Below are 17,958 nucleotides of genomic sequence, written 5' to 3' on the forward strand. Positions count from 1 at the left end.
TGTGTGCCAACAACAATGAAAACAAAAAGAAGTATTATTCTGCCCCCTATTGGTGACACATGGAAGCTCCCCGGAGAACCTGTGCTGAGCACGTGTATGGATAAAAACGTACCTTTGAGAAATTACAGGATGCTTTCCTATGAACAACTGATAAGAAACTCAAGTTGACTGGCCTGGGAAGTCTACAGGTGAGCAAACGGCAAAAAAAAAAACAAGTGAGAACCTATTTTTGAGACTTTTCAAAGCAAGCTCTCTACTGTAAACATTCCTGCATTGTGAACCGCAAAAGCATCTATAGGGAACAAGTCCCTATCTTTACAATGCTTTAGTTAACAACTGAATTGCATTTTTGATTGTTACTTTCCTGTTTAAGCTGCTTTGAAACTATTTCTATTGTATAAAGTGCTACAAAAGTAAAGATGACTTGGTATAAAGTGCATTAAAAATATGTATGTATGTGTGTGTGTGTGTGTTCAGACACATACACACACTATATTTCAAACACTTTGGGTGGGTTAGTAAGGTTTTTTTTAACTGTTTTTTAATCCAATAAATGCAGCCTAGGTGAGCACAAGAGACTTCAAAACTGACTCCAAACTTTTGCCAGTAGTATGTGTGTAATATATATAAACACATTTAATTATTTTCTGAAAGGAAGTCAGTTATCTTTCTGTTGGTTATTTGTACCATCAAGTGTGGTTGGCTTTGCCCCATCTTTTTCTTGATATCGATCGGTGGCTTTTCTCAGAAACGTTTACGAAATGCATAATGTGACCGTCTGACAGGAAAGTACCTTGGCATGTAAACGCATAAACCCCCTCTCTTTACCACATGTGATGTTTCCTTGTCACGTTTGCCGGTTTTGGACAGGATGTTGCACACTGACGTTAAGACTGCAGTTAGTAAGGCACTGACAAATTATCACAGCGTAGGTGTGATGGTTTCAAGAGTAGTTGAGAAAAAAAAAATGCAAGTACATACAACTAGATAGTTGAAACAATTCACAATTTTAGAAATTATTAATTTATTCATATTTTAAATTAAAAACATCTGGATTTCATTTGATAACTGCAAAGGCACAACCATTCTCATGGTTCAAATTACTCAAAACACTGCCACACTTTTTTGTGTTGTTGTTTTTTTCTTTCCTTTTTTGAGCAAGAAATGGAAACAACTTCAAAAAAGTGAAAAGGGAAATTCATTTTGTTATGAAAATGGCTGTCATACAGAGAGGATCTCCAGATCTTCTGATATGTTTCCTGTAGTTCTGTCAAGAGAATCAGAGGGAAAGAAAAGCATCATGCTGGTTTGAGATCAGTCAGCATCTACAGCAGAAATAATCGTAGTTTACATATGTTGAATGATATGGGATATAGAGTTTTAATGTACTGTACTTCTCTCAAATTGATCATTAAATATGCCACAACACAAGAAAAGAATTAAACGAATGAGTCTTGAGAAGGAAATGGCCGAAAAATCATTTCGCTCTCTACTTTGACATTTCCTAGCTACTATGGGCAGTGGTGTCAAGTTTGTTTGAAGGGTTCTAGTAAAATATCTTGATCCAAATCTCAAATACACAGCAAACCATCAAATATGCACTAAACAGTGTTAGACAACGCTGTACACATCGAGATTGTCACTTTGTGACCATAGAAAAAAGTATGTAAGGACAGAAACATTTAATGTCTTGTACAAAGCTCAGGACGATGTTTGGCAAGAGGAAAAGTGCAACAAAATAGAACAAAAAAAACATTAAAAAAAAAAAAAAAAAAAGCGAGAGGAAAAACAACAGACTGGAAAAAAAAAAAAAACTCTCCTCTCATTTCCGGCAAACTGCTGTCATTTGCAGAGGTATGTATAAACTAGCCCTAAAAAAAATAAATAAATAAAAAATACACAACCCAGCTGAATCACATACACCCAGTAGACTCATGGGAAATTGAGTTTTTAAAGAGCCGGGCTGTAATATGCCTAAAACATTTAATGACATGGCAGTCACTGAAGGCATCAAGAACTTAAAAAGGTACCACTGACAAAAACAACTATCAACACTTCTGGAGAACCACGGACGGTCATTCGCACATGCACAAAAACACACGTGTTGGCGCAAGCCGATAAAAACCATAAGATCCCGGGTCACTCACAATCACACGAACAACACACGGATAGGCAGAAAGTATACATCAACACACAACACGCACACTTACAGTCCGTCTTTTCTCCCTAACAACCATTTCAGGTTAAAAAAAGCTTGACTGACAGTTTCATTCAGGTTTCAGTAGCCAATCAGAGTTCAGTCCATTGCGAACGACTCTTAGGATCCAGTTGTGATCTTGCGTCTCAACAGCTAATAGAGACAGAATCTGGTTTAGATTCGAGAGCTATTGTTAGTGACCTCTACACCCTGTCTAAGATCTTGATATGATCGGTGATGGTGTTCATGTTATGAGTTTGTGAGGGCGGCGCTATCTGTGTCTCTGTGTTTCAGTGAACGCTTGTGTATATGTGCGTTTGAGACGTCGACAGGCATGGAAATGTACATACGAACATCTGAAATGTTGTGTAAATATGCAGCTGCAGCATTTGTTTTTTAGATGCAAGTGCACGAATGATGGGTGAGTGTTATGTGGAGTGTGTGCTTGTAGGTGCACGTGTGTATTTAAGTTCTTAGTTATCCATGCTTCCTGTGGTGAACAGCACCCTCTGGTCGGTTCGAGCCAGCTTAGCGGGCGGTTCTAGAGATTCGTCCCCGATAGCGCCCCCATCAGACTGCAGAGACAACTCCTGACACTCATAGTCGCTGTCTTCTTCCTCCTCCTCTTCCTCTTCTGAGACACAAAGACATATAGAGATTTATTATCCAGATATTAATATAATATGTCCTCTCAACTCAGGCCAAGCAATAAAATTAGCTCAACTTAAATATTTTTGCCCTTCCAACATTTAGTTAATTAGATTTTTACAGTGTATACACATATACACATATACAAATACACACATATATATATATATATATATATATATATATATATATAACACATATATAACATTTATTATCCAGATATTTTTTATTATTTTAAAATTACAATAAACTTTAAATTACATTATAAATTTGTGAAAATAATAATTGCTTTATTTTAAATACATATACATTTTATGATTACCAAATCAATGTATTTTTATCATTTTATTTGTAATATTTTTGTTTTCAAAATATTGATATTATATTTGATATTTTCTATTACATTAAAATGTAATTTACATCAATTATAAATTACTGTAAATAATACTCACTTCATTTTTAATACATATACAATTGTATTTTATTATAAATTAAATGTATTTTTATATTAATATTTTTAATATTTATAATTCAAAATAATGAAATCTATCTGGTATTTTTTAATTATTTTAAAATTACAATAAAATGACTGATAATTAATATTATTTATAATTATTACTTCATTAATAATTATTAATAATATTAATTCATTAAAAAATGTATAATCCATCTGATATTTTTGAATTGTTTTAAAATGACAAAAGTTGAAATTACATTATACATTAGTGAAAATAATAATTGCTTTAAGTACATATACATTTTACCAAATCAATATATTTTTATTTGTAATATATTTTCATAATATTGATAAAATGTTTGATATATAATAATTTAATTATTGCACTGAAATACATTAACTACATTAACTAATTGCATTTAACTTACATTAATTATAAATTACTGTAAATAATCATTTATATTCATATTTTTAATCTTTTTCAAAATATTGATAATCCATCTGCTATTTTTTAATTATTTTAAAATTACAATAAAATGAATGATAATTATCATTACTTTATTTTAAAATACAGTTTTATTATTAATTCAATGTGTCAACATTTTTTCCAAATATAATTTGAATTATTATTTATATATATATATATATATATATATATATATATATATATATATATATAATATTCACTTTTTTTATGATTTTTATTTTATTTTATTTTATTATTTTTTTTTTTCATGATTATTATCAATATACATTTAATTGTATTTATATATTTAAATTTTTTTATTGGCTGTTTGCCTGTTGGTTGCTATGAGTTTTTAGTGCATTTCTATGTGGTTGCTTGGGTGCTCTGGGAAATTAATTGATGGATTTTTTTTCACTAAAACCTGAATTTAGTAAATGAAGAAGAAACAATTACAAATTGATTATTGTGTATTTGGTCTTTGTGTGTAAAACTACTAACCTTTATCAGGATCAAGTGGGTTCAAACTTCGACCAAGACTTGCAAACTTAAGGAGCAAAAGAGAGAATTATGACATTTAAAACACTACAGTCAGAATCTTTCTTTCACAGTTCCTCAGTTTAATATCCTGTTATGAGAGGAGTGACGCACGTTCGGTTTGTCTTACACACTGAAATGAGAAGTGTATCTGAGATTAGGTAAAAATTTCTGTTTCTGAGTGTGCTTATACCTCTCCCATGACAGCAATGGGAGTTTCTCCCTTGGCCTGGGCAACTCTGTGCTCTATCAGATAGTACATGTACTCATCATAAAGCAGGCGGATTAGATGAAATGAGCCAAAGCTTGCAGCACTGCGGAGAGTCAGGTCTCTGATCACCATAGAGCTAAAGAGAGAACAAAGAAAAGATACAGGAACTGTGAGAACCAGAAGAGAGCAGTGGGCTGGGTAAGACACATAAAAGGATGAGTAAAAGAGGGAAACATATTTGACATTACAGTTACTGGCTCTAACAGTCATTACAACTCCCTTCTAAAACCTAGCACGCAACATGAAGACTGTTACAAACAGCAAAATGATGCCGCCTTAGAGGATTCATTGATAGATTTATTTATTTATTTATTGCCAAACACCTTAGTTGTTTGGAATTTGCTTTGGTGAGGTCATCAACAATAATAACAAACATTAAAATACAAACATAAATACATACATACATACATACACGGCTATATATGTCCCATCAATTATAAGGAGTGAAATACAGATGCATAGACACCAGAGGAGTTAAGAGCGTGAACAATCCTACAATAAGTGCTGTTCAAAAAAACGTGTAGACTTAGTTTTAATTGCTCTAAGGCGTCTGCCTGAAGGAAGAGGTGTAAAGAGGTGTCTAGCTGGATGTAAAGGATCTTTCAAGATTTTTAAGCCTTTTTTCTACAAACGTGAGACATAAATCTCATCAATGGTGGGAAGATCATAACCAATAATTTTCGAAGCAACCCGAGTTATATAATTAATCTGACTTCTCTGCTGAACTGTGGAGCTACCAAACCACACTATAAGTGAAAAAGTAAGCACGCTTTCAATGACAGCTCTATAAAAAATTTAACATACCAACTTTAGATATGCCAAACTTTTTAAGCTGTCTTAAAAAAAAGCCTTTGAGATTTTTTGATAATGCCTCTTAGGTTGTCATCCCACTTTAACGTTACAGAGATGGTAGTCCCGAGAAACTTAAAACATTGAACATTTTCAATGTCCTGACCATTAATAATCAATGGCAAAACAGCATTTGTCCTCCGTCTGAAATCAAACACCATTTCCTTTGTTTTTAGGACATTCAACTTCAAATTGTGAGTGCAACTCCAATCAAACAGTATAGAAACCTCCCTTCTATAGTCCAATTCGTTATCATTTGTTATTAAACCAATCAATGTAGTATCATCAGCAAACTTAAAGATTTGCACTGAATTACAATGTGAAACACAATCATTAGTGTATACAGAGTACAGTAATGGTGACAATACACATCCTTGTGGGGCCCCACACTTATTGTCTTGAGACTTGAAAGTGTATTATTAATTTTAACTACTTGGGTTCTGTTCAGCAAAAAATCCAAAATCCAGAAAGCAAGGGAGTGTTGAATCCCCAATTGCTTTAACTTATCAAAAAGTTTAACTGGAATAATTGTATTAAATGCCGATTTATAGTCCACAAAAAGGACTCTAACATAAGTATTGGGGGCTTCAAGATGCTGCAGAACTGAGTGGAGACACAGAGCCACAGCATCATCAACCGATTAGCCTTATAGGCGAATTGGTGAGAATCCAGACAGATTTTAGAAATTAGATACCCAAGCACCAATCGCTCAAAGATTTTCATAGCAACTGAAGTTAGGGCCACTGGTCTGTAATCACTGCATGTATCTGTAACCGCAACAAATCCTAGAATGAACTGACAACATTTTCAGGAAATTTTTCCAATATGGCCAACAGAGTCAGAAAAAATTAGGTAAACATAGGTATATCTTATTCAGCAAAAAAATATTGCTAAAGAAATTATTTAAAAATAGATAACCTATCCATTGATTTATTTAAAATTAAAATTATATTAAAATGTTGAAATATGTTCAAATATAATATATATATATAAAATATTAATACTTCATTTAAAGTTTTAAAATACAAAATTTGTTTTATTATAAATGCAGGTATTCATTTTATACCTACACTACTGTTTGAAGGTTTAGGGCTCAGCAAGATTTTTCTTTTGAAGGAAATTTATACTTTTACTCACCAAGGATGCATTCAGTTGATCAAAGGGACAGTCCCTTTTGATCAACTGAATGCATCCTTGGTGAGTAAAAGTATAAATTTCCTTCAAAAGACTTCAAATAAAATGCTTTTTTCTCTTTTTTTTTTGCTATTCATCAAAAAATCTTGAAAAAAAGTATCACAGTTACTGCTAAAATTTTAAGCAGCATAGCTGTTTTTAACAAGCCACGTTTCTTGAATAAATTACATTTTAAACTATATTTTAAATTCTAATAATATTTCACAGTAGTTGTTAACTGTATTTTCCATCAAATAAACGCACCCTTGGTCAACATAAGAAACTAATTTTAACAACATTAAAAATATTTCCAACCTCAAACATTTGAACTGTATTGCGATTAACTAAAAACTCAATATTGTGCTATGTATCAACTGTAGACAGTAGATCTAGGATTTAGAACAGAACTGATGTGCCAAATTCCCAATGATGTCCACAAACCCTAATGTTGGTACAACCTTTTGAGGCTCACCTGTAAAAACTCCATTTCAGCAGGAAGAGTTTAGCTGCTTTTGGAAAGGCAGAGCTAGACTGGTACGGCTTTAAGACCTGCGAGACCACACCATCCAGCCAGGCGGCCCACTGCTCCAGAGAGTTCTGCTGCTGGAGGGTCAGTTTGAAGTCCTGCTCCAGCCGCTGCACCACCCGATCCTCACACCGGCACACCCAGGAGGCCTGTTCCTACAAGAGAAACCGCATTGGGGATTCACAAACACAAACTAAATGAAATATCCATTAACCTGTGTGCTGAGTCTTCCCAGTCAAAAATCAACAGCCTTTTACAAATTGCTTGTGCTTCATTATTACCAAATCTTGGATTCAAACTTTTTGTCAAATTGTTTTCTTTCAGTTAGCCCAGGTTTTGTATCTCTTTTTGGAAATGATTGGTCGTAGGCCTCATTGATCTGAGCACTGAGTGAAAACTGTGGCAACGTTCACTCAAAAAACTGTTGCATTTCTCAGATATTAATATAGCAATTATTAAGCTGGGGAAAAAATCTGACAAGTACAAAAATTATCACAATTCCCTGTGTGAGAAAAGTCAGATAGTTTTAGACCAATGCAATAACATTAACTAGAATGTTTTTGGAAAAATATAATCTCTGGGTCAAAATGACCAGACGTTAACATGAAGGTTAACAAGCAGTAAAATAAACTACATTTTTACATTACCCCATATGTTTATGATATCCTGGTCAGTAGATATGGCTCAATTCCCTTTAGCAAGGGCCACTAACATCGATATTCCACTCAAAATTTCTCGAAAGGCTAGTATTTCCCTTTTTGGTATGGTCTAGTGGTCAAAGCTATGACCAAATTGTAACCAAAAATGTTTTGAATCCCACAAGGGTTTATCTAAAAACTTATAAACCTCACCCAGGATTGGTAACTTAAAAAAGGAATTTTCGAGCCAAAACTTCAAAATCATTTTATCATTATTCACCCCTATTTTGTTCCAAACCTGTATGACTTACTTTTTTCCTATGGAACATAAAAAAAGAAACATATTTTGAAGAATGCTGGTAACCGGACAGTTTCAGTTCCCATTGACTTCCATTGTATTTTTGACCATACAATAGAAATCAATGGGAACAAAAATGGTTTGGTTACCAATATTGCTCAAAATATCTTCTTTTATGTTGTGCAGAAAAAAAATCATGCAGGTCTGAACAACATGAGGGTGAAAGAAACAAACGATGAAAGAATTTATTTTTGGGTGGACTGTCCCTTTAATACATGTACCGCAAGTCATTTTGGATAAAATCATCGACTAAATGACTACTGACATGCTCAGCGTAAACCCTTTTAAAATGACTTTTAAGGAAACAAATTGCATGTTATGCTAAACATGCACTTATGTTTCCGTTTCCCTGACAGCTAGATAGACCACAAACACCTACTTGCATGCCAAAAATTGAGTTCATCTCAGATGGTGACAAATGAAAGCTCTAGTTCAGCCCTCGTAAATACAGTGTTCAGCCTCAAATCTGACTGGGAACGTGAGGGATTTGTCCAGTCACACACACCTGCACATTGGCAAAATCCACTCTGTTGAGGTCGCTGAGCATCTGGTTGATCTGTGCCGTGTTTTGCAGTACGGCACGAGCTGCTTGGGCCAGATGGTTTAGAGAGGTGTACCTGCGCAGGGTCTGAGCAAACGCACTTGCAGACGTCACCTAAACAAATACCAATTCACAGAGAAAGGAGGCAATAAGAATGAGAAATCAATATGCCTTTTGGCATATAAGAGGTCTTTGTACCATTAAAACGTTCTGCAAGTTTCATAGCTTAAAACCGCCTTCTCATTATAAACAAAGCATTTATTTAATCAAGCTCCAAAAACGGCTCGTTTGGATCTGAGGTGCAAGGTGACGTCACAGAGGAACAAACATTTGGTATACAGATATCAGCGGATAGTTTATTTTTAGTGGCACCCCGGATCGTGTCAGAGAATTGATCGGAGCATTTTGTTTTGTAAACGAGGCACAGTGTCATGGAGAGTTCACAAAGAAACATTTGTTGAAAGATGAAGCGTGAAGTAAAAGATCTGACCGCAGCTGCAACAAAAACTCAAGTAAAATAAAGTAAATTATTTCATAATGCTTGCTATTAAAGTTTATTTAAAAAGAGTAAAAAGGAAATGTCTCAATGCAGATGATGTGACCTTTGCATTTTCCCGAACGCAATTTTTTTAAGTCTTCAAACACTTTTAAACCCCCCCTTGTTTAGTACTGCATTTCTGACTATGTGTCACAAGCACACTATTTTATCTTTTTGTCAGCACTAACTGTCATTAGTCATTCATAAAACAGAAATTCTGTGGTATTGACTGTAGTGGTTGACTAATGTAGGAAATACCAGAATGAAAGGTGGCTGATATGATGCAAATATATTGTAAAAAAGTAAAACGTAATGAAAGCAAATAAGACGTACACTACCGTTCAAAAGTTTAGGGAAGTAAGATATATTTTTTATTAGTGCTATCAAACGATTAATAGCATCCAAAATAAAAGTTTTTGATTATATAATATGTATGTCTGTACTGTGAACAATTATGTATATATAAATACACATACATACAGTATATATTTTGAAAATATGTACATGAATATATTACCGTAATATTCATATAATTTATATTATATATAAATATATTTAAGATATAAACAAAAAATTTTCTTACCTATTTAGATGCACGTGTGTGTATTTATATATACACATAGCACACACACATACATTATGTAAACAAAAACTTTTATTTTGGATGCGATTGATCGTTTGACAGCACAATATTTTATGAATAATTTTGCTATTTTTAAAAAGTAATTTATTCCTGCGATGGCAAAGCTGAATTTTCAGCATCATTACTCCAGTCTTTAGTGTCACATGATCCTTCTTCTAATACATTGATTTGTTGTTCAGTAAACAGCTATGCAGGTTAATATTTTTGCGGAAACCGTTGTGTTGTAGATTATTGTGATGTTTTAATCAGCTGTTTAGACTCTCATTCTGACGGCACCCATTCACTGCAGAGGACCCATTGGTGAGCAAGTGATGTAATGCTAAATTTCTCCAAATCTGTTATGATGAAACAAATTCATCTACATCTTGGATGTTCAGAGGGTGAGTACATTTTCAGCAAACTTTCATTTTTGGGTGAGCTATTCATTACTAAATGTTAATATTTTGTTGTGATCACTGACCTTCACACGAACCATCTCTTCAGGAATGTTCATCATGGCATTAGTCAGCCAGCTCTCAAGACTTTTCGCAAAGTTTCGGATGGCTTGCGTTAAGGCACCTGGAGAAAGAATTAAGATACTTCAGCAAAATATACAATGTTGTGTGGCAGTGGACGATTCGCCCATAATTAGTGCCCCGGCAGCCTGAATGTCAACCCACATCCAAATTGGCGAATGTCAATGCGAGTAAAATGTGACTCACTCCTGGCAAAATGTGACTCACCTGATGGATCACCACCAGCTCTGGCACATACTGCTGCATACTAATAAGTAAATCTGTATTGAGAGAACATGCAGGAACTCACTGGGAATAGGTCTCAGAACGTCTGGGATGAGCATCTCCACCAGGCCCTGGTACAGTGTGTTGTCGCAGTCACGACTCCAGCGAAGCACTGGATCATATTTACAGAGCAGCACCAAACATGACTTGGGCAGCCTCTTCTCAGACTCGTCATGCCTAAGATAGCCAAAAAAAAAAACATTATTATATAGTCTTATTATTCATTAACCCTATAAAGCCTACTGTATCATATCTGATATGCCAATTTATAAGGTCTCTAAATTTTGAACATGATTGTGTACAACTGATAAAAAACCAGCTACAAGCTGTTGTACTTTATTAGTCTCATTCTAAAAACATCCACCTTCAGGGCATTATACACATGTCTTTTTGCTGTGAAATCTTGATTTTTTTATAAAGTAAACATAAGAATAACTTACATATTGTTAGTAATATTGCAAGATGAACACTTACTGGACTGAAGCGACTTAGGTTTACTTGATTATCCACACACCATTTTCTAGAAAAATGGTGTTACAATGTGAGTACCAAATATAATCCATCAGGCTTTTGAGGAATGTTGCATTGCATTATATGTTAAACTAAAAACAACGTTTAAATATCATCTTATTGGAAGACTTAGTGACAACTGATATTTATATGCATTTTGTGTAAGTAGTCTGCTATACTGTTATAAAGGTCTCAATTATTAAACATTACAGTCTGTCAGAAGTTCATCTAATGTCAATTGTGTAGGGCCCTATGATTTCCGCAATGCGGAAAACACGGACGGAATCGCGGAATCCAGTCATAAAACGTAATTTACTCTGTATAATGCAGAATGTCACGAAATTTGGCGAATTTTGGATGGATATATCAAAAGTTGGTCAGTACTGTTATATCAAAACACGATATGGATAAGTATCTGTGAATATTAAGCTGCAAAAATACATTTATATATGAATCCTTCATGTTTTGCATGTCTCTGTGTGAATGAATGGCGCAGACGCGCGGTTTCATGAACACATGAACATAATCTTTACAATCTCACTTCTTTTAAGAAAAACTATCATCATATCATGTACAAACAGAAACCTAAAGGTCTTCACAGCAACACCTCAAAATAAAAGTTCAGTTTAACATGAAAAAACCATGACGGAAATATTACTTAAATGTAATCATAGTACTACTACTACTACTAAATTATTATTAAAACATTATTTTTAAAGGAATATTTACCGGAACATTTTAGCCAAAATTTCTTTAACAGAAAATGTAAATACACAACACAGTATTTCTGCAAAAAATAAATAAATAAATACAATAATAATAAATTATTTTTTTTAATAAAATCAATTAATTAGAGATGCTTTTGATTATTAAAGGGGTGGTTTACTGTTTTTTTTCTTGGCTTGATTGTGTTTATGGGGTGCAGTCTAACATGTGTTCATGCTTCGTTTTTTTAAAAACGCATTATTTTTCATATAATTTACCTTTATTCCACACCACTCTGTCCCTTCTCTGACAAACGCCTCGATTACTTCCTTTTTTTATGAAGCCCCTCCCTCAGAAATACGTGATGGGCTCTGATTGGTTAGCTGGCTCAGTATGTTGTGATTTGCTAAACCGCAGAGCGTGGGTCTAAATGTCCCGCCCCTCAGTTCAGCGGCATGTGCTCCGGTTGTATTGTAAACAATGTTGTTGTCTATATTTCTTATCAATTTGAGCCCGATTGAGACGAAGAGGATCGCGCAGAACCTGTGCAAGCACGGCTCTTAATGGTTTGTTTGTTGTCTCATACTTTTAGATACGCTGTTATTATGCTACTGCTTATGTTAGCTTTTAATATATGGTTTTATTCTTATTAAAGCTTTAATACAGTACGGCAACCGCACACGCGTCCATGTATAACGCTTCTCATTGCTCTGTGAAAATGTATACTTGGAACAGTTTGTTGGAGCGGATCTGACAATCTGAATGAGAGACAGAGAGACAGAGATGCACAGCAGGGCGACGCGAGGAACAGGATTGAGAACCGCTGTTTTAGAACATTAATTTTGAAACTTGTGAATCCATTAGAATCGTTAGAAGACAGAATCGCGATTCATATATGAATAGATTTTTACGTGCACCCCTAGTTTTCTCTTCCTCTTCTCTAAAGCAGCGCAGCATGGCCTCGCCCCCTACCTTACATGTTCCCGAGGGCGGGGTTTATCTGGGTCCGTGACGTATCAGACCCGGGAAGTAGTTCGTTGTAGTCCCTACGAGCCGTTTTTGTAGGCATTAAACTTCCAGAATTTTAAAAGACGATATCTCTGTTTGCATTGAACTTTCAGCGCTGCAACTTTGCAGATATTGTTTATGCTCAAACAGCAACATTACACACTAACTAACATTAAAAAAGTGAAATTGCAATCAACCACCCCTTTAATATTTAATGAAACCATTAAAAAAAGAATACAGAAAAAAGTATTGAAAACAGAGTTTTGTCAAAATAAAACTGAATTGGAGGAAAAAATAAAAGATATTTAGGGCCTTAATTTATTTTTGTTAAACTTTTAATAAATTTCTCTTTAATATTGTACATTTTGTGATTTCAATTAATTAGACATACTAATTACATATAAAATTTCATTTAACCATTAAAACAGAGTTTGGAAAACAAACGAAACAAACAAATCCAGAAAATTTAAAATGGAATAAAAAAAAAAAAAAGAATTTGGGGAAAAAAATTAAACGGATTTCGTAGGGCCCTAACTGTGATACTCAACAATAAACACTTTTTTTTAGATTTCTAAAATTTTCCTATTTTGTCTAAATGTTCAATAAACTGTAATAAACTGTATTTTCTGACAATTATTTCATATTTCTCTATACCACCCTTGCTCAGTAGAACCACCTTGATAAAATCCTCCTGAAAGCAGGAAACTGTAAAAACCTTGACATGTAGTGTCGGATTTTGTTGCGCTGGGAAGCAAACTTACACAGCTAGTGTTGCTGAGTCTCCTGCCTGACTTTCACTGAACCTCCAAAACGTTTTCCAAAGAGTCTCCACCAAAGGGAACTGAAGGTTGACCATCACATCCAGAATGGCCTGAAGAAAAACACAACATCAGTAAAAATCAACTCGAAAAGTTATTTAGCTTCCACACAGATATTCATTGTGATGCCGACAGTCAATCTCTGCTTCCAAACAGAGAAGAAGAGAGAAGACTCACTTCGCAGTGTTCTCTGTAGAGCAACTGAAAGCTTTTAAGATGTTCCAGCTCGATGCCCTCCGGTAAAGCTCTACCCTGCAGGTCAACATCAGGGAATTCCGGGAGAGCTCGGGAAGCATCTAAACATTAATGATAACAGCAACCATATAATGATTTGTTGTAATATCCAATTGAGGGCTTTTCACATATAACCCTGGGTTATGGGTCATTCGAAACTCCGCTTTAAACCCCGGGTAAAGGTATGTTTCACATTTGTAACTTAGAAGCGGGATTAGCACCGCTTTTGCATGCATTTCAGGTTACACTTTTGATATTAAAGGTTCACACTGATGTCACGACTCACCTAGAAACTGCTGGTACTGCTGGACCTGGGTGCTGATGTCCGACAGACCCGAGCTCTGCTGCTGCTGCTGTTGCTGTCCGGATCCTGATGACATTCCGTTAGTGATTCCCTCCACCTTCTGTACCGGCTTCAGCCTTCAGGGAGACAGAACCAGACTGAGAAACACAGGAACCAGAGAGACTGATAGCAAGATATGAAAGAGCGCACGTGTGTCCACCTCTGTTTCTGGGAGAAGGGCTGCTGCCTCATGGCCAGGTGTTGCTGGTCCTCCATCAGACGGAGCAGAGATGAGCTCGCTTTGATCCGCAGTCCATAGTAGTGATATTTGGAATTCCCTCTGGAACAAACACACCAAAGCTTCAGTGCACCTGCGTGACCTGAACCAGAGGATTATGAAGGATTCTAACCACGTATGCGCGTATATGCATATACGAGTATATGGAGTCAGTAGATTTTTTAAAAGATTTTTTTAATGTTTCTTATGCTAACCAAGGCTGCATTTATTTGATTAAAACTACACTTGAAAAACAATAACATAATAAAATTTATTGAAATACAATATAATTTAATATAGCACTATATATGTATGTGTGTGTGTGTGTGTGTTTTCAATATCATTACTCCAGTCTTCAGTCAGTGTCACATGATTCTTCAGTAGGGCTGCAACTAACGATTATTTTAATAATCGATTAATCTGTCGATTATTTTTTCGATTAATCGATGAATCGGATTAAAAAAAGTAAAAAAAGAAAAGCATTCATTTCCAACCCTTTATTCAAAAACAGAACTAAAATCTTTAGAAAGTGCACAAACATGTTGCTCCTTGAACATCCCTGAGCTGTTATAATAATAATAAATAAAAATAAAAATGGACTAACACAAAAAACATACACATGTATGCTTTACATCTGCCAAATATATAGACTTTTGGGGAGTGCAAAAATTAAATAATTTAACAACACTGCGTCGTTAGCGTTGGTATTGTATCAGACACTTGCACTTAACATTATATGAAAATCAAGCTCAATGGAGTTAATAATGTTTTGACCAGAGAATGACGGAGATGGAGTGTTTTGTTTGTCATTAGAACAGCTGTAACTGTTATCTGAAGCAGCAAGTGCATTATGCTTTCATCAACTTTTACAGGTTATATAACTTTGATTGTAGCTATAAGGGCGCTTATTTTTTCTTGTCGTTTAATACACTTGGCCAAAATCTCAAATTAAGCGCTTATGCACATAATGCACAGGATATTTAAAACGTATATAGACAGCAAATAACTAATTCTTCTCCACTCTTCAAACACACAAAAACATTATCCTTTACTGACATAGTGTTTGAGTAAAGAAAACGCTGTACTATTCAAACACCAATTATTTATTCACCCTTGCATTGCGAAAAGCAGAGATCTCATCTTCTCCAGGCTGTGCGCGGCGCGTCAATCTGAACGGAGGCGGGTGAAGTTACGAGGTCTCGCTGAGAGCTCGATGATCCAATGGCGTTACAGTTTTACTGACAAGTTATTTTAATGCTTATCATTGGTTTACTATTTTTAAAACTCTCTGATTTAAAATAATAAAACGAATTATAAGCGACTCAAGTTTGGATAATTTTTCACAGCACCTGACTGGGCTAGAGTATGGCAACTGCCATACTCTGCCATACGCAAACGCCGCCCCTGCTCCCACACCTTGGATGACTTGGGTCGCACGGATTTCTCTACCTCCGCTCGTTTTTTTACTTTTTTTTTTTATTTATGAGGCGCCAAACTCTGCTACCATCCGTGTGCGAGAGTGTGTTCACTCGCTCCGCGCTCAACTAAAGTTTTTTTTTTTTAATAATCAAACGTCTCCGCGTCGCGCGACACAACGAATCGATTATGAAATTCGTTGCCAACGCTTTTAGTAATCGATTTTTATCGATTTAATCGATTCGTTGTTGCAGCCCTATTCTTCAGAAATCATTCTAATATGCTGTATTATTTTAGAAGGCATTATTTATGTTTATTATTTTTTTGGAAACCATGATACTTTTTTTTAGGATTCTTTGGAATATAAAGTTATTTTAAAAAGTGTTTATTTAAAATAGAAATGTGTTATAACTGTTTTTACTGTCACTTTTGATCAACTTCTTTCTGAATAAAAGTATACATTTCTTTTTAAAAAAAGTCTTACTGAACCCAAACTTTTGAACGGTAACATGCCATATTAATTTAGTGTGATCTTGTGAGAGAACCATTCTTATGAACCAACATTTTTCATTGATTCAGTCGATCTGATTTGAACATAAAAATAGTGCTTAAATACATTTCATTTTAGGGTTTTTTGGGGGGGAGGGGGCAAATTCTCTGAATGAACTGATTCACTAAAATAAAAGTACATGTCATGTGACCTGATTTCTCTCACCGTGTGCCCAGGCGTCTGGTCCTCAACCCCATGAACACTGAGCGGATGAGTTTTCCGAAGGACGCTGCGTTGACAGGTTCCAGCTTTTGCTCCTGACAGTGCAGCAGGTAGTGGCAGTAGAGAGTCGACCGAGGCAAACTCACCCCTTCCGCTGTCTCATAATTATCCAACAACCACTGCACCTGAGGGCCAGAGGACAGCTGCCGGGATAAGACACACACACAGCCACACACACACTCAGACAGAGAGCCCAGGCTAAAAGATGTCCTAAGACAGACGACACACAAACCCGTGCATATGCTTTTGCATGCAGACATCACACATGTTGGTACACTGTAATTACACACTCATGCATAGTGTAATTCATTTAAAGTCAACAGTAAACTACATTCACTAACCTCATTTTTGTTCATTTTGAAGTGCAACAAAATAATTTTGGCTGGGGCTTGATTTTATTATCATGAATTGACTGGATGATAAGAAATAGGTGTTTCAGACCTGAAATTTAATTCATGTTGACTTTAAATGAATACAGTGTCCTTGAATGCGCAACAAATGGCATTATTTAGCAATGTCTTTACATATGAATATTGTTACTGTGACAGCTTCGTGAAAGCATACAGTGCTGTGAATAAGTCTTTTGTCTAAATTTCTGAGTTTGTGCACATTTTATTAGATTTTTTATTGTATGTAGATCGTGTTAGCATATAGTCTGGTGGTAAAAGAGGAACAAAGTTTCTGGTCTTTCGTTTCTTTGGAGTTCAAGGTTTCAGTTGTACAATAATTCAAGTATGAAGCAGTCCACCGAGAGATGGATCAAAAGCAGAACTGTTCGTAGACATAACAACAAAGTGTTTTTTTGGTGGAAAAATCATATACCAACAGTCAACAGTTTTGGGGCCACAAGTCTCTTATGCTCAGTAAGGCTACATTTATTTGATTGTAAATACAGTAAAAACTGTAATATTGTAATATCACAATTTAAAATAAATATTTATTTTAAATAAATATATTTATAATTTAATATATAATTTAAAAAAAAATTTCTTCAGGATTTTTCAATGAATCGAAAATAGTTTTATTTGAAACCAAAATCTTTTGTAACATTATAAATGTTTTTACTGCTACCTACCTACATCCTTGCTGAATAAAATGATTAATTTCTATGAATTTAATAACTAATTAATTTCTAGTATTAAAAAAAAAAAAACATAACATAATTTTAAAGCCTCTTGAATGGAATGCATCCCCATGTTTTGGTTGTAAATCTGATGACATTCAGTGTCTAAACATGCAAAAATACAGAAAGCCAGATGGGTGCAAACACTTTTGCACAGCTCTGTATGCCTCTCAACAACTGTTTCTGCGTGCCGT

General features: G+C 34.8%; 1 protein-coding gene across 8 annotated transcripts in view; it reads right to left on the reverse strand.

The window, feature by feature from the left end:
- Positions 1–262: 262 nt before the first annotated feature.
- Positions 263–17,958, reverse strand: part of rfx1a (regulatory factor X, 1a (influences HLA class II expression)) — a 33,605-nt gene continuing 15,909 nt past the window's right edge. For 2 of the 8 annotated variants that reach the window (XM_058769938.1, XM_058769941.1), the window contains exons 8-19: positions 16,585–16,766; positions 14,397–14,516; positions 14,180–14,313; positions 13,837–13,955; positions 13,603–13,712; positions 10,644–10,795; positions 10,300–10,397; positions 8,623–8,772; positions 7,068–7,276; positions 4,496–4,649; positions 4,267–4,312; positions 263–2,831 (exon numbers count right to left, since the gene is read on the reverse strand). In XM_058769938.1, the coding sequence (XP_058625921.1) occupies positions 2,671–2,831; positions 4,267–4,312; positions 4,496–4,649; positions 7,068–7,276; positions 8,623–8,772; positions 10,300–10,397; positions 10,644–10,795; positions 13,603–13,712; positions 13,837–13,955; positions 14,180–14,313; positions 14,397–14,516; positions 16,585–16,766 (1,635 nt within the window). In that variant the 3' untranslated portion in view covers positions 263–2,670. Of the gene's footprint in view, positions 2,832–4,266; positions 4,313–4,495; positions 4,650–7,067; positions 7,277–8,622; positions 8,773–10,299; positions 10,398–10,643; positions 10,796–13,602; positions 13,713–13,836; positions 13,956–14,179; positions 14,314–14,396; positions 14,517–16,584; positions 16,785–17,958 lie in introns of all 8 variants that reach the window. The other 6 variants (XM_058769937.1, XM_058769940.1, XM_058769939.1 and 3 more) reach the window with 5 other exon arrangements.

The sequence above is a fragment of the Onychostoma macrolepis genome, chromosome 03 (assembly GCF_012432095.1).
Source record: "Onychostoma macrolepis isolate SWU-2019 chromosome 03, ASM1243209v1, whole genome shotgun sequence".
NCBI lineage: Eukaryota > Metazoa > Chordata > Actinopteri > Cypriniformes > Cyprinidae > Onychostoma > Onychostoma macrolepis.